This window comes from Amphiura filiformis, chromosome 20 (assembly GCF_039555335.1).
Source record: "Amphiura filiformis chromosome 20, Afil_fr2py, whole genome shotgun sequence".
NCBI classification, from domain to species: domain Eukaryota; kingdom Metazoa; phylum Echinodermata; class Ophiuroidea; order Amphilepidida; family Amphiuridae; genus Amphiura; species Amphiura filiformis.
In genome coordinates, this window is record NC_092647.1 from 56,570,027 (window position 1) to 56,593,980 (window position 23,954).

At 37.1% G+C, this 23,954-nt stretch overlaps 2 protein-coding genes across 3 annotated transcripts in view; one reads left to right on the forward strand and one right to left on the reverse strand.

The window, feature by feature from the left end:
* The first annotated feature begins 3,473 nt into the window (after nucleotides 1–3,473).
* The window catches only part of LOC140142073 (ATP-dependent RNA helicase dhx29-like), a 76,484-nt gene continuing 56,003 nt past the window's right edge, over nucleotides 3,474–23,954 (forward strand). The window contains exon 1 of the mRNA XM_072164027.1: nucleotides 3,474–3,669. Coding sequence (XP_072020128.1) covers nucleotides 3,588–3,669 — 82 coding nt within the window. The 5' untranslated portion in view covers nucleotides 3,474–3,587. The remainder of the gene's footprint in view (nucleotides 3,670–23,954) is intronic.
* Nucleotides 10,129–23,233, reverse strand: LOC140142072 (uncharacterized). 2 transcript variants are annotated; one of them, XM_072164025.1, is made up of 12 exons: nucleotides 23,076–23,233; nucleotides 20,689–20,862; nucleotides 16,906–16,994; nucleotides 16,622–16,772; nucleotides 15,850–16,002; nucleotides 14,664–14,752; nucleotides 13,396–13,546; nucleotides 13,050–13,109; nucleotides 12,724–12,813; nucleotides 11,431–11,521; nucleotides 11,013–11,330; nucleotides 10,129–10,907 (listed from the first exon to the last, which is right to left on the reverse strand). In XM_072164025.1, exons 1-12 carry the CDS (start codon nucleotides 23,140–23,142, stop codon nucleotides 10,412–10,414), a joined length of 1,929 nt encoding a protein of 642 aa, XP_072020126.1. In that variant the 5' UTR covers nucleotides 23,143–23,233; the 3' UTR covers nucleotides 10,129–10,411. The 2 variants fall into 2 exon arrangements, with proteins under 2 accessions (XP_072020126.1, XP_072020127.1); XM_072164026.1 differs by lacking the exons at nucleotides 15,850–16,002; nucleotides 16,622–16,772; nucleotides 16,906–16,994.

A 23,954-nucleotide genomic window follows, 5' to 3' on the forward strand; every position in this document is an offset into this window, starting at 1 on the left:
CAGATTTGTGTTTATTGTTTACTCTGTATTTGAGTATTCTGTTATAACTTACCTTAATTCAGCTTCAAAAGTTGGCAAACAAAACTATAGATTCAAAACTCAGGAATCAAGAGAGAGTAAAAGGTTAACTAAAAGCAAATTGTAAGGCTATATTAATTGCTTGTCTAAAAGCTCCTGCGCGCATTAATAAAACCATGCGCGTTAGCTCAATTGAAGTCATATTTCTAATTTTTCTAAAACTAAATTATTATTTTGTAATTTGTGAGCTATTTTCTGAGAAAATATCCATATATCTAAATTGGCCTACAAAAAATGGGCCATTGATATACCAAAACTCGGCCAAACCCAAAAAATGTGACTCCTGTTTATTAACCTGTATACTGTTAGGAATAAATCGTAAACAAACCAGTCAAAATTGCCATACATTTGGAAAAAACAGCTCCTGGTCCTGTGCTTACCTAGTGAACCGGGAGCCATTTTTAAAGAGCTAATCTGGAGTCATTTAAATTTCAATTGTACACATTAATATAAAACCTGCTTTAACTACCAGGCTTTATTTGAAAAAATGATAGAGCCTGGTTCATATGAATTTGGTGTGGACCAGGAGCCAAAATGTTATGACCAGTGGGTAAATGGCTCCTGGGTGCCTGCTTATTTTGAAGTTCACCCCCTTAAAAACAACCCCAAAACTAAATTTCAACACTCCTAACCCTGCCACCCCCGAAAAAGAATCCACACCAAATAACATAAAATTTCATTTATGGAATACAGCTGACAATGTCGTAGTACAACCGGGCCAAAATCAAAATGATGCCTACCTGGAATTTTTTTATCTTTGCCACAGAATATTTGAATATATAAAATAAAATACACCACACAACATATTTATAAAAGAACATACAATAAGGATGGCCCAAAAAAGCCATAAAAAGGGCTTATTTCCATTGGGGTCCTTTATAGAATCTGTGTGTCTGTCCGCCTATTTTCTCGGAGACTAGGGGTCATACGTTCCTCAAACTTGGTGGGTGGGTGCAGCTTGACCCCAGACAGAACAAGTTTGTATTGGTTAGTGGGTCAAGGTCACCCGAGGTCATCCAGGGGTCAAATTAGTAAAAACTGTTTTTCTCAGAGACTGGGGGTCGCACGTTCCTCAAACTTGATGGGTGGGTGCATCTTGACCCGGGACATAACAAGTTTGTATTGGTTAATGGGTCAAGGTCACCAGAGGTCATCTAGGGGTCAAATTAGTAAAAACTGTCATATGGGCATGTAACTTGGTGGGTAGGTGCATCTTGACCTAAGACGGAACAAGTTTGTATTGGTTAGTGGGTCAAGGTCACCCAGGGGTCATCTGAGGTCAAATTAGTAACAACTGTTTTCCGCCTATTTTCTCGGAGACTAGGGGTCGCGCGTCCTCAAACCTGGTGGGTGGGTGCATCTGGACCTCAGACAGAACAAGTTTGTTTCGGTAAGTGGGCCAAGATCACCTGAGGTCATCCAGGGGTCATCTGAGGTCAAATGAGTAAAAACTGTTGTATGGGCATGAAACTTGGTGGGTACAGTCAACTTTTAGAGTCAAATTTTTGGACGGTCATTTTGGGGTCATCCGGGGTCACCCAGGGTTCATCTGAGGTCAAAATAGTAAAAAATGTCGTATGGGCATGAAACTTGGTGGGTACAGTCAACTTTTAGAGTCAAATTTTTTGACGGTCATTTTGGGGTCATCCAGGTCAAATTACTAAAAACTGTTGTATGGGCATGAAACGTGGTGGGTACAGTCAACATTTAGAGCCAAATTTTGGAAGGGCATTTTGAGGTCACAAGGGGTCATCTGAGGTCAAATTAGTAAAAACTGTCCTATGGGCATAAAACTTGGTGGGTACAGTCGCCATCAGCCAGGTAATCGCGACAGCCGAGAACCGCGAAATACGGGTAACCGCCTAGTAAAACATTAATTACATAAAAATTATTACACTATTGGGGAGACAACTGCGTATGATAAAACTGCATAATTATGATAAAATAGATTCAAATCAAGATAAAAAGTGTCAATGAGTTTTGGATATTTTTTACATCAATTGGAAGCAAATTCCATTCCTCTACGGCCTGTCGGAACGAATTTGAAAGTGGTGTGGCCTAAAGTGGGGGTCTGGGGTGGAACCCCCATCGAGGTTTGAATGGCCAGAGCATGTTTGAAAATGAAGGTAGAATTCTAACAGCAACTTGATCAAACTAAACTGCAAAACTGTTAAAATCAGATTTGTTTGTGTCAATTTGTTAATTTTTTTCTAGGCCTGAAAAGTGTTGCGCCGGCCATGATGGCCGCACTGCCGCAGTGGTTCCGACGGGCATGTGTACACCAGTAGTAAAGAAAATATTTCACTTTATGTCCCTTAACTTTTGGTACCAAAATATTTGTAGGACCGTGACCCTGGTATAGTATTTTTTGAAAGTTTCACAAAATGAGAATTTTAAGGGGCTGTGCAATAATTATAATCCCTAGGGAGGGTAAAATTGGGGGGGAGAAATTTTTGACGAGCGAAAGGGGAGGGGCAAGCAATTTTGGCAAGCCGAGGGGGAGGGCAAGTAATTTTTGGCACACATTCTTGGGGCGCCTTTTAAATAAAACACTCTGAAAAGGCTCAGGTAAACCATACGGAAACGCTTAAATAGGCAAATTTTCCTGCTCGTTGCGGTCATATCATGTATATAGACCATTTAAAGTTTGCAAATTGGGATCCCCAAAAATTGGCATGTGCAGGGGGGGGCAAAGATTTTTTGGCAGGCCGGGGGGGGGGCAAGAGATTTTTGGCGGGCCGAGGGTGGGAAAGCGATTTTTGGCGAGCTGTTTGGAAATTTTACCCCCCCCCCCGGGCTTATAATTATTGCACAGCCCTAAACATGCTAAATAGGTACTGGTAGGCCTACTCTCGGAAAGTTGCACCGGGGGCTTGAGCACTTCGTTTTATAAAGACGGAAAATGATTGCGGCTGGAGTGGGAATCAGTGAAATGTATAAAGTTGAAGACAGGGTTAACATAGCCTTTGCATCGGGGCCTGAGATTGGAATTCCAGTTTCCTTTCTCACGAAGTAAGGGCTAAGAGTAAAATTGTACAATTGTGTTTGGGAGTGGCCTTCTCTCTTTTCTCTTTTTCCTTGCTATTTTCTTCCATTTCTTGCTTTGTTAAAGCTATCTAATAGGCCAGCATGCATAGGCCTATATTAGCCTACACTGGCTATCCAGGCTTGTGCATTTGTATGAGCTTGGAACGGTCCATGTTAGCATGTGTTCCTCACGGACCAACCTGGGTAAACAACTTCACTTCAACTCAATCATGTTTTTAAAATCTACAATGATATTGCACCGGTGAATTCTCAAAAATGGTCTTTTGATCACTGTGGCTTTCCATACTCCACTGAGGTCCTACTCCTGACAAATGCATTGTAGTGTTGACGACCTACTGTAGCGAATATCGAATAGTGTATGGATCTGAGAAGGTACAATTACAAAGAGATTTAGTTCAAACTTCAAAGCACAAGTTTTCCACTTATTTGTATCAAATTCGGTTCTTCGTCATGCTAGTATAATGGGCAAAAAGAAAAACAAGGTGTCCAAACCCATTGCTACGGAGAGCGTCTCCAGTAAGAAGAAACAAGATGCTCAACAAGGTCAGTCAATGTCAGTAAGCTTAAATTTAAACTTCCTTCCCATGTTTACGTTTACGTCCACTCCACACTCAGCAGGATCCTTTCCGGACGTCATGCCAAGGGTGCAGATGTTCATGATGTTCCCCAGGGAGGCCACAAGTTTCAGTGTACACATGCGTGACCAGAGATTTTTTAAACATACCCTAAACAGGATTTGCCCTTTTGAGCAAAATAATCGGCTAAATTAGGAATTTAGCGCGAGTTCGCAACAACTGTCTTTTACCTTACTCGAGAACTCTAGCTTTGAATTTGTACATGATACTATACTAGTTAATTTAGTTATAATGCTTTGGATGCTAGATAGAGTGCATTGCTATTGTTTTTTGGTCGGACAGCGGTGTAATTTTTTGTACCGGAGGTTAGGGTGCATCTCTTGCCCCTCATGTTACCCAAATTTCTTGTCCCTAGTCTCAAAATGTGCCATTGGTCAAAATATTACCCCATACCAAATTTAAAATTATTCCGAAGTCATTTAGGGGGGCCTCCGTGACGTTAAAATTGTTGGTCAATGGCCATACCATATGCATAAGGCAGCTATTTTGTTTTGCATGGTTAACATTAGAAATGACTGCTGCCTTATGTATTTTGTTCATGTAGTTAGGACTATTAATGATTCAAGATGTTAAAATAGTATAACTCAACAAAATAAAACATAAGGGAGCTATCTACAGAGGTCAAGTTTATGTAAACATAAATGGCTGCCCTTTGCAGTCTTTACTGCGTAATTGTGAATTTGCTGAGATATACATATCTTTTCCTGTTTTCGTGCCAACTTTCCTGTTAGGCTGATACTACTACAGAAGAGTGATCGCACACTTGCACATTTATAAACTTTGCTCAATTTGCTGAGACAGCATCATGTTATATGTTAAAAAGAATGGAAGGCTGAGGTTCTTCAAATCTTCAGATCGGAGTTCTCAGCAGAGATGGTTTCGCGAAGTTGTGAATTGCATTATTGTAGGTAGTGGTGAGCAAACTCAGAAGTTAAGTTAAAGATTCCAGAGCATTGTAGATGCTAGGCCAGGTGAATGGCAAAACTTTTGTTCCCCATAAAGAGCTGCTTTGAGGTTCTAATCCAAGAACTACACATGTACCTCATGGAAATATTCATAGGCCCACAAAGGTTACTTGATGTATGATGTGAATCATATAATTTCAAAAAGTGCCAGTTAAATCATAGCTACATAAAAGAAAGTTGCAATGTAAAACCAAATCAAACAAAATGGTATGTTATACACTTTGCAGTTGCACTCTGCAGTGACAATTGACAAAGTACCAACACAGGAGAAGCACTGGCTTAAACGGCTACAACAAAGACAATGTATAAAGCCGAATGAGGTAAATGATCATGCCAGTACCAGTCGGAGATATCCAATCTCAAGATTTGAAGAACCTCAGTCCTGTGTGTGTGTCTCATCAAATTCAGCAAGGTCTAGATGCAAGTGTGTGATCACTATAGTAGTAACTATCAGCTTAACGGTTCAAAGTTGGCATGGAAACAGGAAAGTTATGAATATTTAAGTAATTTCATGAATTACACAGTAAAGGCAGCAAAGGGCAGCCATTTATGTTTACATAAACTTGGTCCTTGTAGATAGCTCCCTTACGTTTAATTTTGGGACATGGGCTTTTTAACATCTTGATTCATAATAGTCTCAACTACATGAACAAAATACATAAGGCAGCAGTAATTTCTAATGTTAACCATGTATAACAAAATAGCTGCCTTATGCATATGGTATGGCAATTGACCAACAATTTCAACGACACGGAGGCCCCCTAAACGACTTGAATAATTTTAAATTTGGTATGGGGTAATATTTTGACCAATGGAACGTTTTGAGACTAGGGACAAGAAATTTGTGTAACATGAGGGGCAAGAGATGCACCCTACCGGAGGTTATTTATTCTGTTAATGTTGAAATTTGGATGAAAGTTATTTTGATGAGTCAACTGTATCTTTTGAGCTTGCCCGAGATACTCACACCTCCGTCACTACGATTTCCACTGTCCTTCTTCGTACCAAAGTCTGAGATGTCTACCTTAAACCTTTCCAGGGTACACATAAAATATGGTACCGTACCATTTTTTCTCATAAATACCACTTCCTACCATTCTTCATGTGAAGATGAGACTTAAAAAAAACCATATTTGGTGCATGTTCGTAAATTTGGAGCACATTTGAGGATGTAAAAGACCAGACTTGTGACTGTTATAAATGGCGCTGTGTTTTAAATTCTTCCTATAAATAGATGCCGTCAGTGTGACGTCATCACCGCAACATGAGTTCAGGGTGCCCCGTTTCTACGTACGTATGGCATTCATGGCCCTATGGTGAGGAAGGAACAACTACATGTAGGGCCATGATGTTTCGGGCTACTTTTGAGCAAGATTTCCCTATTTTTGGACAGTCTAAAATTTTGCTGAACTTGAGTGTAAGTTTACAAAAAAATGTAGCTACATTTTTGATGCAATCGCCTATTGTGATCGGCTGTGTTTACTTCTGAGCTTCCATTGCTTTACACAGTGTCATGCTTCAGCGAATCCGACTAGATTTTGAATGTAATGGTCTCTAGCCTAGAATAGCTTGGCTAGACTTCTCGAGCAACTTTTACCCTAAATAGGCATGACAGGATTGTACCAGAAGGCTGAAAGATACCTCAAGCAGGATTTTATCTGAAAGTGTAAGGTTTGCTTTAAGTCTAGCCAAGCATTTGCTCACCGATAGCTTCACATTCTATGCTAGAGACCATTGCATTCAAAATCTAGTCAGATTCGCTGAAGCATGACACTGTGTAAAGCAATGGAAGTTCAGAAGTAAACACAGCCAATCGCGAGAGGCGATCACATCAAAAATGTTGCTAAAATTACACTTCAGCAAAATTTTACACTGTCCAAAATAGGCAAATCTTGCTCAAAAGATATAGTTCACTCATCAAAATTACTTTCATCCAAATTTCAACATTAACAGAATAAATAACCTCCGGTGCAAATAATTGCACCGCTGTCTGACCAAAAAACGATAGCAACGCACTCCAGCATCGAATGCGTAACTAATGTAACTATCATGTGCAAATTCAAGCAAGAGTTCCCGAGTAATGAAAGGTATTTGAGCGATTCGGGTTCATTCTCTGAAGAGGACCCTTAATTTGTGTTTTTCTGGTCACTCATGTGTACACTATGAAACTTGAGTGGCCCCTTGGGCCATGTTCCTTTCGTCCTTCCTTCATGTAGTGCACGGCTGCACGCATTGCATGAGCAACGAATGCCAAGGATTGATGCATTTGAATAAGCATAAGGAATCATAGATTACTTTCAAATGGAAGTTCCTAAAAATTGGGTCTTTTGGAGGCAGATGCTGAAAATGAGCTCTTTATTCCTACAAGATTTTTTGGATAAAACAGGATACATTTTCTACAAACAGCATTTGAGTTTTCTGGTGTCGCATCGTAAAATGCGCCACACTTTTGAATACTTGCGAATCAATTAAAACTTTGAAGAGCTATGCCCGATCAGGCAAGACTTTAAAAACCAATTAGATAGATAACAATCTTTATTCAGGGTATTTCATTCAGTTTACAAAAACTGGTCTCCCATGAGACCCTGATATAATTTTATAAGATTTTAACAAGTTTTACATATCAAGAGATTAAATTACATACCCTAATACAAAAGAAAAACAAAATTGAAAAATGATTACATAAGTCGTGTTCAGACGGTGCCTTATCATCGATGGTTACTAATCATCGATGGTAACTTTAATCCCTTAATCAACGACAAGCGTCCACACGGCGGCTAACCTTCGACAATTGCAATATTTATCAACAAGCCAGCACCTTGCTCGTTGATAAAAAACCGGAAGTGGACCGTATAATTCGGGAAAATATTAAATGAAACATGATGTTCTACGATGTTGAATTAAATTTCGTTGGCATGGTTGGTGAAAATTCATAGGCCTAATCATGTACTGCTAATAAAAATGGTAGAAAAATATTCATGATGAATATACATAATTTATTTCATGCTAAATATTTAACATGATTTATTTAGCCATGAAATAAATAAATAAATAATAACAAAAACAAGCGCGGATGAATCCACCAGTGCAGCTAAAAATAAATCGGCTCCAAGACTCATGGTGGCTTCATTATTTTTTATAATGAAAAAGATTTTTTTTAAATCATGTTGTTGATGTCGTTACTAGCTCATTAAAAGAAATATTATTTGAAATTAAACAATGAAAGATAAAATTCTGAGACCACTTTAATTTTTATTTCTTGTGCCCAACAATATACTGAATCCTTAGGTCGAACTGCCGGGAGTGCCCCCAATGGCGCGTAATGTGACACGAGAACGAAGGATCGACACCAAAAAACCATCATAATTTTATTATAATCTTCCGTCTTCTTTTTCAAGTTTGCTTATTCATTTTTAAACCAAACAATTAATTCTAAAAAATACTATAATATCCCAACTAAAAATGCAATGATTTGGAGTTGATCCTGACCTTCTGCCGGCAAACTTTCTTGAAGTTTTGACTCAAGCGAGGCAAGCAGATCGACACTGCGCTGTTCGTCGAGATTGCACTGTTCTGATGTGAGCTGTGATTTGGCTTGATCCCGGATTTTGCTACGGAAACTCCGTCTTTCGCTGCTATTTGACGGCGAACAGTTACCAGTAAAATGCAAGAAGATCAAGAAACATGCTATGTATGCACTATCAGGTCATTAGAGGTCACGCTTAACTACGATTTCGAAGATAAGGTTGTCCACACGGGCACTATCATCGACAACTGCTCGTAGTTTAGGTCTAAACCATAAGATTTCTTATGGTTAGTAACTTGAAGTTTACTCGTTGATTACTAAACCACAATTGGGTCCACACGGTCACTAACTACAAGCTAATCATCGAAGTTATAACTACAAGCTAATCAACGACTCATCATCGACCGTCTGAACGTGCCTATAGGTAATATTTACAAAGCAAGATGATAAAATTAATTTAAAAAACATGAATTTTAACAAACAGGTAGTGAAATTTAATACTAGTACAGAGGTGGAAAGGTGTGAATTATATGCTTACTAGAGCCACATTTCAGTTAGACCAAAAACCTAGGTGGGTTGTGTTTTGTAGGTATATCTGACCCCTGCAAAATGTTTCTAAAATATTTCCCTGGGCATGATGTTTGTTATCATTGAATTTGAGTCCCATGCTCCTTACAGATGTCCGGAAAATGCAATTCTAAATTTAACTTGACCTTTGACCTCTGATAATCTTTACGGTTTCTTTCTCCCCAAGTGTCAGGGATCATTTTCCGCAAGTTGCAGCCTGACCGGAGCAACTTTAAATTTGTCCTGACCTTTGATCTAGAATGACCTTTATGGTTTTATACTCCCCAAGTGTCAAGGATCATTTCCCCCGAGTTACAGGCCGATCGGAGCAACTTTAAATTTGACCTGACGTGTGATCTCGGATGACCTTTGCGGTGTCGTCAAGTGTTTGAAGCAACTTTAACCTGACCTGACCTTTGATGACCTTTGTGGTTTCATACTCCCCAAGTGTCAGGGATCATTTTCCCCGAGTTGAGTTTATCGGAGCAACTTATAAAACAATGTAATTGTGCAATGAATGCATGATGCAAAATACATAGTAGTAATTTCACTCAGTCTATTAAATCTGAGAAATCATGTCTTGGAATTGTATGTCTATGGCCAGTGAAAATACTTGTGTGCTAGTTTTATACTTCAACTTGAGTAACTTGAAATCTGAAGTAATGTCATGCAATTGTATGTCTATGGCCAGTGAAAATATTTGTGTGAATAGTAATTTGATAGCTCTTGATAGTGATAAACAAAATACTACTGCAGTCCAACATAGAAGTAAATCGTGCATGGATTGTGTTAGTTTCACTTCCCTGACCTTATAACCCACTTAGCCATATTTCTGCCAACTCACTCCCCTGACCATAACGACTTAATTTCTGCCAACCCACTTGAGAGTAAAGACAGATAATCAGACAGAAAGCTCCTCGTTAGTATTATGATTGATTTTAAAATATTCACATTATTACTGGGAAGAATGAAAACTATTAGCATAAGTACTTCACACATCATTTTATCTTGTCATTAATTAAAGCCATACAATGTATGATCTTTTTATATGAATTTGATTAACTGATTTCAAACCTGGTTTCCCGAAATGGCACATGGAATTTACTGGGTTGTCACTGGTCAGTTGCATGATTTTGCATACCGAGTATCAGGGCTCGAAAAAATGTTAATTTCCCGGGAAGCTAGCTAAATTTCCCACAATTTATAGCATGTTTTTATACACAATTTCCCTCCAAATACCAGAATTTCCCTCCAAACACCAACATTTCCTGGGAATGAGCTTCCCAAATTCCCCACTTTTTCGAGCCATGCCGAGTATAGAAAACATTGGGAAAGCTGGGCCAGTAAATATTTTGACGGGCCAGTAGCTTTACAATCCCACTGGCCCTGAGGGACAATAGAAATAAAAAACCTAAGTCAGACCATGATTCTCAGCATTGTAGTTTGATATATCAGTGTATACTGCATGGACTACATGTAGCATTTTCACATTCAGACTTTCACATTTTCACTTTCAAAACACCTTCAAAGCATTTTTGGCAGAAGATTTTTTGTTGATTGGCTTTGATATGGTTAATTAGGCACATTCACAGTTATGGTATTAATTCCAGATATGTAGGGCAACTTTCCTTAAGATCCCCATCATCATCACTTAGTACTACATTTAGGTCCAGGTATGTATGGCAAATATCTTGAAGATCCCCATCATCCTCACTTGGTACATTTTGGTCTAAGTATGTATGGTGAATCTCTTGAAGATCCCCATTGTCATCACTTGGTGCCACATTGTTACCACCGGTAAGACTAGTACTGGTATTCACATCTTCAGTTTCATCTCCTCTTTGCTTGGTGCTCTCGGATGTGGGGCTAGGTTCCAAGTATGTATGGCAAATCTCTTGCTCACCTCCATTGTTACCACCAGTGATAAAACTTGTAGGTACAGTGCTCTCATAGTCATTCAAATCATTTACTTCAGCATATGTGTCACCAGTACTATCAGGATCGGAATCAATAGGAGTTGCATATGCAGGTTCAAGTTCTGGTGTGGCTTGTGGTTGTTGAGCTGTTTGATCAAATTGATGTTTTTGTCTGTCAAGGGATAAGAAAAATGATTTTTGAGTAATGTTGGTGTTAACAGGGTGTGCTTCTGTTTTCTATCTTATTGAGGCCTGCATTAAAACAACAGAAACTTACTTTAAAAATGAACATGGACCCAACGCTTCAGCCTCATTGTTATCACTGGTAAGACTGATACTAGTATACACGTTTTCAGTTTGATCTCCTCTTTGCTCTTTGTTCTCGGATGTGGGTCTAGGGTCTAGGTATTTCTTCTCTTCCACATTGTTACAACCAGTGATAAAACTTGTAGTTACAGTGCTCTTGGAGTCAGATGTGGGTGTTGTGTTTGATGCAATCTTAATCAAATCTTTCACTTCTGCATATGTGGCATCATCAAGATCGTTATGGGTGTCTTGCTGTTGTTGAGCTGTTTGACCAGAATGATGTTTTTGTCTGTTAAGGGATAAGAAAAAAAATCCAAATATGACAAAATTGAACCCCTAATTACATTTTAATCAATCATTTAATTATTGGTGAATTATATTGTACTTACCTGAACTTGAGAAGATAGAAAACAAATGCTACACCCAGTAATACTGCGATAAATGAGGGCACAGTAGTACCAATGATCATGTTGATGGCAGCTGCAAAAAGCAAGTGGATAAAAATGTGATGTATATGTAAAGAACATGCAATGTAGATCTGAAACAATTCATGTTGCTAAAACCCTTGAGAACTACTGAGCCATATTTTGTAACACAGACTATTAAATGGGGTTGCAACCCCCCCCCATTTATACCATTATATTTGGTACCAATATATAGTTATGGGTCTTCTCTATCCAGTGATACCAAAATAAGTACAAACATTCCCCACATAATGTTGCTATGATGTAATAATGTGAGGGTGACCTGGATGCAAATTTGGGAAATTCTTTCTATATATGTACATGTAGAATGTATACTCTACAAAAATATAGGCAAAATTGATTTTCGGCTAAAAATTCTACAAAAATGCAATTTTCACTAAATTTTCTCCTAAATATAAAAGGAAATGACTATTTTTACCTAACTAAGAAGTACAATATCAGTAGCTCTTGTAATAATTTCACAAGAGCGAAATGAAAATCAATTACAGTAGAAACCAGTGGTGGGCCTAACCAACCCCTCCTCTATGGTCATCTTTGATGGCCAGTCCTACCCTAGGGTAAGGTGTTGGTGTAAAAATGTTATCACTAAAATGATTGCAAAGTATGGATTTGGTCGTTTGAGCGTAAACATTTTTTATGACGGATTTATAAAAAATCTTAGGGGGGTTAGTACACCCCCCTTCGTAGTTCTAGGGTTTTAAAATGCTCTGTATTAGCCATAGCCTTCATATAAATTCCCAAATTTTGAGATATTTTCTTAAAATATCAAGAGTTATCTCCGGGGGTGGGGCACTTGTATTCAGCGCTGTATATCACCTGCGTTCATCAAGGACTTTCAAAAAGTACCCAAAGCAAGTATTTTCCTTTGTGTAAAATGGACCCAAACCCAAAGTAAGTATTTTGCGGTTGTTTTCCTGCCCTAAAGCAAGTATTTTCCTAACTTTTATACCCAAAACAAAACCCAGTCAATGCATTGACCAATTGCATCCGAATGAAAACAACAAGAGCCTGGCAAAAAAAAATGCAAAAGTTTTCAGTTTTTGAGTGGAAACCTTGAATTTTACATAATATCAACCGATATATTTTTCTTTTATAACATAGATGTGAATTGAGATTAAACTTGAAATAAGTTTAAACTTGAACTTGAAATGTAAACCATAAAGATAGCCACAATTATCATGATTATACCATCCTTACCATTGGGCTCAAGGCCAGGCACTTCCCTGTCAAGGCTTTTGGAACCAGAAGGGCTCCCCAGAGTAGGGCTCACAGCTTTGGCCAGTACATCTAGAAGGAATAACAAAACAAAATAACTTCAATAGAAGCCAAATACATGCATTGCCATATTTTTGTTATATATTAAATCAGACTAATGTAAACCACTAACATGAAGTGCAAAACCACATTGATTATTTCCGATGTATTGTAAGATTTTATATTTTGACGATACTCTATACATACAAGAGAAATGTGTTACCCAAAAATATTTTAGTTACCCATTAGTTTACTAATACCATCCTTACCATCAGGCTCAAGGCTTGTGATGATGGAACCAGGAGGGCTCACAGCTTTGGTCAGTACATCTAAGGAATAACAAAACAAATAACTTACATAGAAGCAAAATACATGCACAGGAGTTGGTAACAAGAGAAGAAAAATAAAATCATGGCCTTATTAGCTTTATTATTGGTATATGCAACTGATAATAATAATTACATGAAAAAAAAATGCAATCACGAACATTACTGAAGAAGTCAACCGACCTGGTTGACGAAACTGTCTAACCGTGAGTAGAAAATTGGATTTGTCTACATAATTAATGAACTTTACGAACATAAGAGTATGAATATTAATTTGCACGGACCATACCTTGTACATTTAGCTTCTTACAGATGAAGTAAAGAGAATTAAAGCAAGGCTGGTCATTCCATCTACCCGATGTTCTCAAATGCACACAATCCTCCCCTCCTATGTACTGCCAATCATCAGGTTGATCCGAACCCCAATATGTATAATTCAACTGTTTTAATGAAAACACAAAGCATAAGAATACTCAAAATGAAGATGAATTGCATTGGGACTCATTTTTGTCTCGCCTGAGAGGAGGAGACTATACATCGACTGCAGTCAGTGCTGCATGAAGTGGGTAAGTGCAGTAGATGCACTGTGAACATTTGACAATTTACATATTGTACTCATCTACATTGCAGCTACTCATGGCCGCTATTGCACCTACCCACTTCTGGCACTGAGCAGTCGACATGTATAATCACTTTTTCGACTGTAGGGGTGTATGGATGGCTGTGTACATGTATGTAACAAATTTGGTTGAAGTTTGGTTCAAGTTTTGAGTAAATGCTCTCAGGTGAACAGTTCAAATCCTATTGCAGCCATTATTATGTTTTGATGGATCCAAGTTGTGATAATATTGGATCCAAAACATAATAATGATAAAATTGGCTGCTTTACGCCCAATATTTATTGGTCTCGCTATTAGTTTTAAAATATTGGACTCTACTACGTCTCGTCCAATATTTTAAAACTCATAGCTCGACCAATAAATATGGGCTCAACCGATCCAATTTTATATCAAACTTGGGTTATACATGTAGCTGCACTATGGGTACATACATATATATTGGTGGTATCAAAGGTCACATATGGAGGTCAAAGGACATTTGAGATCAACTTGTAAGAAATGCTGAAAATGAAAAATCTGGTCTCATATAAACAGTTCAAATCCATTTGCATCCAAACATGGGCCAAGATGCACTATGGGAACCCAAACTTGGGCCAAACTGCACTATGGGAACCCAAACTTGGGCCAAGCTGCACTGTGGGAACTTTAATGGTGGTGTTCAAGGTCACACTGACGTCATAGGTAATTTAAGGTCAACTTGTAAATAGGCAGAAAATGATAAAAAATTGTCTATGAATATTTTACCATGCATGGTCTTCACTTCCGATGTCTTTGGACGTCCTATTTAGGACCGCCATCCCTATTGTTTTACTTCTGTTGACAAAAGTATTTGGAAAGGTGGTCGCGAAAGTAGGCAATGCTCGTAATTCGATAATCACCTTGTTTTTTAAACCTAAGTGTTGATAATATGAATCACAGAAAAGATAGTCATCATTACCACACTTCCATCGATCCATTCGAAATGTCCTTCATTGATGATGTCATGCAGTCCTATCCATAAATCTGCACCAATCTGGTCTACGAATTCTGTATAAAAGTATAGAATAGCAATAAACACTGTGACAACTAGCTATTGAGTGAAAAAGAGACTACAAATACATGTAAGGTTTCCTTTAAAATGTTCCTGTCAGTACACTGCAGTGTCAAGTGGTAACTTATACATCATCTGTTGAGAGTGATGGGAAGTGGGTCTTGGATTGATGTAGAGTGGGTCTTGGATCGAAATGCAGAATCAATATGGATGCAAATTCAATACCTCAATTTAAAAAATAATTTTGATTCCAATCCAATCTGATTCTTCATCTGAGAAATGCATTTTGATTCCAATTCAATTCAATTCAATTCAATTCATTAAAAATGTATGTAATTTTGATTCCAATTCGATACTCCTGTATCAAAATGAAAATTGCCAAAAAATCATTTTGATTTGATCTAGACGTTCGCTTTTCGTATCTCTTTCCTTGTTGGAAAGGTATAACGTTAACAAGATAAGAACATGTACCGAACATCGGGACCTACTCTGCCGTGTTTGGCTGAGTAACGGTACATGAACACGGTCTTTTGTGCCTATGTAAATTAGTCATTGTGTAAAGCTGTGTTTATACCCATAGGTTACTCATTATCAGACTGAATCATTGTCGTTAACTGCACAAGTTATGTGTGCAATTCTAGAGAACGTTGACCGACAGAGGGTGTCAATATAGGCCTATGTGTCGCTTTTGAAAAACAGCGATTCATGCGCATGCTCAGCAGGCAAATACGACAGCGATTTAGTACACTGATCATGCGTGCGATTCAGATTTCTGCAAAAGCGATTGAGTATAAATGCATCTTTAGAAATGACTGGCGATTGTGTGTTTCAAGTGGGTTTTATCATTAGTGACCTGACACACATTTGTATTGGTTCGATCAAGCATTGATTTTTTGTACTGGATCTCCAACAAATTTTTCAATGTAAGTGCCTCTGGCCCTAGTGGAAGTAAAAACGGATACTATGGCCAGAGTTCTAGGGCTAATTTGATCCAATTTCGATGCATCGAAATAACACTAGTCAAAAGACTCATATGTTTCATGTAAACAAATATAATTTGTCTGTATTAAATGAGACTGTAATGTTAACTTACGTTCCTCATGGAATGTTTGCTCTTTCGAATTGTGTATACTTGTCAGATCTCCACCCAGGCATTGACAAATATTACTGGCTTCATCAAAAGTCCCACTTTTCACTGTGTGTGCATAATACAAATAATCTTCAAAGGGAATCCAATCTTGTGAAACTGGAATTTAAGTACAATGAAAGTATATAAGTAAACAAATGGAGATTAGATTTGAAGAGTCTGGACCCAAAACATACACATATATTGAATTCAGGGGCTTCATTTGCATGGCATACAGGCTCCTTCATTGGATTTGTTCATTTCTGTATGGAGAGCCATTCTTGTGGCCCGTGGGTCTCAGGCTAGGTCCTCAGGTAGAGTCCGACACCACATGTACGCCTATTCTTAATTCTGCTTTCATTCAATGTTAGCATTAAATTTGTTTCACCGGCGGTCCTGCACAATAGAAAACCTGAATTTGTACATAAAAATAAACAAAATTTTTTTAAAAACAGGGATCCACCTACATGTATGTACTATGTAGGCCTAAATATTAAATGGATATATAGAAATTGCTCTCATAAAATATGGTCTCACATAAACAGTTCAAATCCAACAGCAACCAAACTTGAGCCAAAACTGCTTTATGGGAACTTTCATGTAATGGTAGCATTCAAGGTTACCTACTGAGGTCAAAAGTCATTTGAGGTCAATTTGTAAAATTGGCTGAAAATGAAAAAAAGGTGTTTCACAATAATAAAAAAAAAATCACATGAATATTAATTTGCATGGACCATACCTTGTACATGTAGCTTCTTACAGATGAAGTAAAGAGAATTAAAGCAAGGCTGGTCATTCCATCTACCCCATCTTGTCAAATACACACAATCCTCCCCTCCTACGTACTGCCAATCATCAGGTTGATCAGAATCCCAATTTGTATAATTCAACTGTTTAATGAAAACACAAAGCATCAGAATACACAAAATGAAGATGAATTCCCGGGATGAATTGCATTGGGACTAGTTTTTTATAACCTAAGTGGCACACAATATGAATCACAGAAAAGATAGTCATCATTACCACACTTCCATCGATCCATTCAAAATGTCCTTCATTGATGATGTCATTCAGTCCCATCCATAAATCTGCACCAATCTGGTCTACGAATTCTGTATTAAAATAGAGAAGCAATAAACACTATGACATAAAAAGCAATATTATCATTGGCTTAGGAAGATTTTCAACATGGGAGCAGGGGCTGAGGGGGGTTTCCCCCATCTGAGTCAGACAATTTTGCAAAATATAGGTCACAAACACCCATTTTCCCTCTATTTTATCACAAATTTTTTAACCTCACCTAGGATTATTGGGGGCTGAAAGGTATTCCAGCCCCACACCAGAATTCCTATGTCTATGACTATATAAAACAAATTAGTACTATGAAACTGCAACTAACCAATTTACATTGTAACTTAGCATCTCATATCTTAAATTCTGTATGTTTACAAAACATCAAGCTCATGCTCATCAAGGTTGTGTTTATCATGGTCACAGTCTTCCACAAAACCCTATATTCCCAGCAAACACAAAACCTTTTTATAATGTTTTAAACGGATTATTGTGGGTTTTGTTATGAGTAAAATGTTTTAATAACATTAAATGTCGGGTTTTATCAAGGTAATGAAAACATTTTAAAAGGTTTTGTATGAAGACACACTACAACAATACTTTTAAAATGTTGTCAAGATGTTATTGTAAATTTTTTTTTTTGCGAACATTTTTTGCCCACTATTTCATCAACACATAGAACAACATCATGTTACAGAGTAGTAACTTACAGACAAAATTCTCAATTATGAAATGACACAATGAGTCATCATTATGGTCATAATATTCAACCACTAAAATGGCAAAGGAGCTTCTATGGCCATTGAAGCATGATAATCAAAATAAATCTAGTGGTCATTACGTAAGTGTATTTGAATCCAAGATGGCACACACATTTGCTAACAGGTCATTCCCTGTGGTGGGGTGGGGTGTCACTCACATGTAAAGGTGGTAACGGGTGTGTGCTGTGGTCACTATTGTCCCTTTTTCAGGCTCTCTGGCAGTTCCTTAAGACCCCTGTTTGCATCATGCCCAGATCATTGAGCCTCAAATTCTGACAATTTTAGCTCTTGATTGCTCCATCCAATTTGGAAAAAAACTTAATTTTTAGCTCCTAAGCCTATATTTTGGCCCAATTTTAGTTCACAGACCCCCACAAAAATGTTGGAATTTCAGTTTATCAAGCCCCTATTATGCCCCCAAATCATTTCTTAGTTCCCAAAATTAGGCTCTTCCTGCTGAGTGCCTCCACCATGCTTATTTAAAACAGACTGAGTTTTAAATAAGCAACCTCTTTCCAATACATATTGTTCTAGCATTGGTCATGGGTACCTCTTGTGCTCCCTAGGTGAAATCACAACAAGAAAATTCAAATTTCTTTTTTTTTTTTTTTGAAAACTTTTTGTTTGAGCATGTTGAGACCTTTATATTACATACACTTCTAGTTCCCGTTTCAATTCATCGTTATGTATTCTTCTCCCGTGCATTATTTTCGCGAACTACCCTTCATAGCCCAAATTATATAAACCTGCACGCTAAACAATGCATTATCTAAAACCCGCACACTAAACAATAGATTCTAGATAATATGTGCACGCTCAAATACTAGAAATACTACTTTCACATAACTGTATAGTAGAGTTAGGTGGCGCCTTCGACACAGAGGTCACATAACTATATAATTGTCTGTTCGATATATATACCATCAAAAAAGTACGAATATACATTCTGTGGTGTTAAAATGGTATAGTTACAACAGTGTTCTATTTTCCAAATATCATTGTCATAAATTATGATTAATGACCTCAAATAAATCAAACATCAAATGAGAATAATCGAGCTTCTATTAATTAAAAAGGGCCAAAAACAGGTGGATCATAATTATACAAGATGACAAAATATTCAGCATTTTACAAATGAAATACATGTAGGCCTATATCTAAAATGTCGTGTGTTTTAATATAAGTAGATTTTAAAGTTCATATATAAAGTCCAGTTGATATTGATATGTTTTTCTCTCATCTCAATTCACCGTAGTACTAGTCGGACATCTATCGATCGTTTCCAGGTGAACTGGTTCCGTGCTCTCTCTGTTCGAAACCACGATATTAAATGATCACAACATAAAGTCAATTGGTTACAAACCATGCGTGAATAAGTTACTAAAGTATGACGTATAGCGCAATCGATACCATTGATAGCTAACTTATACAGGGATTGATTTTCTGTACCAGTTAAATGCTCCCTAGTTGGTCAATGGCCTGACTGTTTTTTAAAATGTAAGATATCTTCCCTAATATTAAAACTAATATAATGAATGCAGCAATTAATATTGCCTATTGTTTTAATACACTCAAAGTGTATGACGGATAATGTACTCATGCAAATGCATTCGTCAAGATAATTGCACTTGCCTATCGGCTCTCGAGCTAAATGCAATAACTCCACGGCGCATGCGATTATCTTGACGAATGCATTGCACCCCGCATTGCACTCAGTTCATTATCCTTATCATAAAGGCTTATAACCAACTGGTCATAAATAAACAAAAGCAAACATTAGTAGTGATGTGGTCGGCACCGTTTTTTATTGTCGACATGTCGATATAATTCGTATACCGACGTCGACAGTGTGTCGACATAAAAAAAAATTCTAAAAAAAAAAAAAAAAAAAAAAAAAAAAAAGTTTTTATATATTTTTGGCCAGAAAATCAAGTTATAGGCCCAAACTGACTTGTTATTCAAGGTTGGAAACCAGAGAAATACTGCTACTAAAAAAAAAAAAAATGCCAATTTTTTTTTACAAAGTTGGAAAAAGTTGTACATTTTAATTACTTTTGTTTCTATTGAACAGCTAGCAATGCATACTAATTCAATGTGTCCCTGACTGTTCAATAGAAGCAAAGGTAATCAAAATGTACAAGTTCATCAACTTTGTAAAATAAATTGGCATTTTTTTTTTTAAGCAGTATTTCTCTGGTTTCAACCTGAATAACAAGTCAGTTTGGGCCTATAACTTGCTTTTCTGGCCAAAAATATTTTTTTGAAAACTAAAAAAAAAAAAAAAAAAAAAAAAAAAAAAATTTTTGTCGACATGATTTTTTGATGTCGACATGTCGGCATACGTGCCGACGTCGACATTATGTCGACATAAGGCATGTCGACCACATCACTAAACATTAGGAGGAGGCACCCTATTTAACGTTAGCTTTGGACATTTATTTATTTTACTGACTTTTCATCCAAGTCGGGAGAAAAATAAATAAAATAATTAAATATCCAAAGCTAACACTAAATAGGGCGCCCCCCCCCCCTAATAATTTGATACTTGCATTTTGTTCCAATTTCAGAGGGGGTCAATGTCAGACTCTTGTGCTGTTGACACAGACCAATGGTGATGTTTCCATGCAATTTAAGGGTATTTTAATGCTCAAAGTGGTAGTTTTTTTCCCTGGGGTGGACCTGCCTGTTAGGTCTAGAGTACATCTGGACTGCACAAAGAATTGAGGGCATACACTCTGCACTGATCACTTCATAATAGGCAGGACTCAAAACAATGTGGATTGATAGAACTGATGTGCGATTTTGTCAATTTATGTGGGAGAAGTTGACTCCCGTAGTAACAAAAAACGAATAATGCTCACCTATTATGAGCTAATCAATAGTATAAGTTAGATGAAATTGTCAAATTGAACATAAGTGCTTATTTATGTTAAATAATTTGTCTGTATTAAATGCGACTATAATTTTAACTTACGTTCCTCATGGAATTTTTGCTCTTTCGAATTGTGTATACTTGTCAGATCTCCACCAAGACTTTGGCAAATATTACTGGCCTCATCAAAAGTCACCTTTTTCACTGTGTGTGCATAGTACAGATAATCTTCAAAGGGAATCCAGTCTTCCGTGCAGTAACCTGGTTCTTGTGCAACTGATATTTAAGTACAATGAAAGTACAAGTAAGCAATGGAGATTACTAACTTGAAGAGTCTGGACTTTGCTATAGGAACCAAACATGGGTCATAGCTACACTATCATGGATACATCCATGTATTGGTAGTATCAAAGGTCACATCCAGAGGTCAAAGGTCATTTGAGGTCAATTTGCAAAATAGGCTGAAAATGAAAAATCTGGTCTACATGAACAGCTCAAATCCAATTGCAACCATTATAATGTTTCAGTACAGCATTAAAGCCATATTATAAAATTTTTGTAAATTTAGATTATATTTATTTTCCATAAAATGTTAGTTTACTGTCAGATATGTCCCCTTTTAATTTTGAGCCGAACAAGTGAAGTAAAGCATAGAAAATTGGAATTTACTACTAGCGCCCATGCATGTTACTCCTTGATTGTTCGACTAATATTTCCATCGTAATAATAAAACGCCGGTTCCATCGTTTTATTCAAAATCTCGGATTTTGACAAAACTACAGCACCTAAAGTCTTGATTTTTGCAGAGTATCTTTATTGACTAAAGTACATTACAATCGTGTAAAAACCAGAATTAAAAAAATGTTTGAGGGCGTTCTCCTCAGCAACTGATATGGCTTTAAGGTAATATGTTCAATTCATGTGTTGCATAGGCTCATATCCAAATTTTTATCAAGAACATTTAAACATTTTATTTCCTGCCAATATGCGTACGTACAGGAAAGATTTTTTAAACTTTGGCCCCTTTTTACATTTTTAAATGTTTTTTGGTAGCTGCATATTTTCACATAATAAGAGATGCGATCAAGCAAAATCAGGCGGAACTTGGAAATGTTGATTTTGAGAAAAAGCCAATATCCTGCTGTTTTGGAAACTCTTCTCAATTGCTCATATCTTTGGAACTGGTTGTTCAATTTCAATGGGGTTTTCTGCAAAATACAGCTTTATAAATGCTTTTTACTATCCTATAAGAAACTGAAAATTTAATATTTCCAAGTTCTGACTGATTTTGCTTGATCGCATCACATGTGTGCAGGCTTTGCCGTTTGAGGCGAGCGATCTCTCTCCTCGCCACCACTCGCCCAAACTCAATTTCTAGCGAGCGATTTTCCACTCGCCATAGACATTTAATATCACTCGCCATGAATTTCCCAAAATCTACCATCGAATCAACCGATTTTGTGCCCCCTCCAAGCGGAGAAAGTCAAACATTTTAACATAAATACATAGATACCATTTTAAGACCAAAGCTTTACTTGATTATACCCAAATAAGTGATATTTGTGAAAATTCTACCACTCGCCTCGCATCATGCTAGCGAGTGATTAACCACTCGCCTTTAAAATCTAGATGGCAAGGCCTGTGTGTGTGTGAACTCCCATAATAAGAGCGAACAATATGATACAATATACTTTGTTTAATTGGTAATTTATCAATAAAATTACAAATTAAATCAATTATGTTTTTGATTTTCTTTTATTTTCACTATCACTTTTTTGTAAATCAAACAATATAGAATTTTTGGACACCCTCCTTAAAAAACCAAAAAGAGTACTAAAATTTTGAAAACAGGTTTGTGATTGTGTAACTTATGGACCCAATGACTTCAAGTATTAGTGAATTTGATGAGTATACAATGTAGAACATAAGAGGGGTCAAAATTTGGTGGGAAATTGCCATTTTCACAATTTTTGCCAAAACCTTAAATTTGATAAATTGAACTGGCATTAATATTGAACATTAATCCCTATATTTGTTTATATCTCCTTGAAATTTGACTATACAGTTTTTGTATGTCATTTTTGTACCAAAATGGCACATTTTGAGGAGGGTAATTTTAAATATGAAAGGGGGTCTTGTTTTTTTTTATATGTGCAAAACTGCTTTTGCACTATATCCCACTAACTATCAATCACATAAAGTATAAAAGTATAATGATCAAAATTGGCCGACCCTCATCAGATGCTCCCTGCATGATTGGTAAAAAATATTACTCCTTACAAAACGTGAGACCGAACAGGACCTAAAAACGGTAATGGTTTTATCCTTCGGACACTTGTATAGTAGCATGCAGTTGAATGATGCTTCATATCATTTATCAACACTGCTGTTTGCTTCTTTTTTGCCATTTTTTATATGAAAAAACCCCTAATATAACAAATAGAGCCTTAACAAAACTGAAATAGGAACATCATTATACAAATACTCACCTGTAACTACATGGATAAGCCATACCAGAAAAAGAGTGAAAACATGGCTCATGAAAAAGACTTCCATGCTTTAGCCTCAATTCTAACCCTGCAGATACGTAAATCATCTACTGGTTGGATTCTGTTATTAATACGATATAAGTTGCTCCTGTGCAATAAGAAATCCTGTGCAATTCCTCTTGCAATCCTATGAGTTGTTTGTTTTCAAACATGAATGCAAATTGCAAAAATCATCACAGATATTTCCTTCTATATCCAAGGTCAGGCTTTTTGGAAGTGAACATGACTTCACTTCCCTCTATAAACAAATTAAACAATAGTGTAGTAACTTGATGCAGATCATCTGCTGGTACCTTAGTTAGTATTACGTAAATCCACCAATGTTGCCAGTAATTGATGTGTCTGTGAACTCTCTTCCTACATCCGTCTGCTCTGCTCTGCTCTAGACTGACCTGCTTATTACTGAATTTTTTAAAACTTTCTCATTACAATCGCAAATTGCCAATTTGCGAGTGTTCTGTTTTTGGTCAGTTCTTCTTAAGTTAGGCGTGCAGCCAGGCGGCGGATGACATGATCGAGCCGGCAACTCGTGAAACCGCCCGGCCGTATGGCATTTTCCATATACTCGGTTAGTTTTGTGGGGTTCATTATTGAACCCCAACGGTTTTAGCTTGTATTTACATTATTTATCAACATAGGCCTATTTGTTTGTGATATTTCAAGCGTTTTAAAATTTCAAAATAATCCCATTCAATTACACCACCTGCGTGCAGCCGGGGACTGCTCTATAATCCGACGCTTCTATAATCCGAAGGTTCTTTAGTCCGAAGGTTCGCTAGTCCGAACATGTGTTCATAGCATTCGCTAGTCCGAATTTTA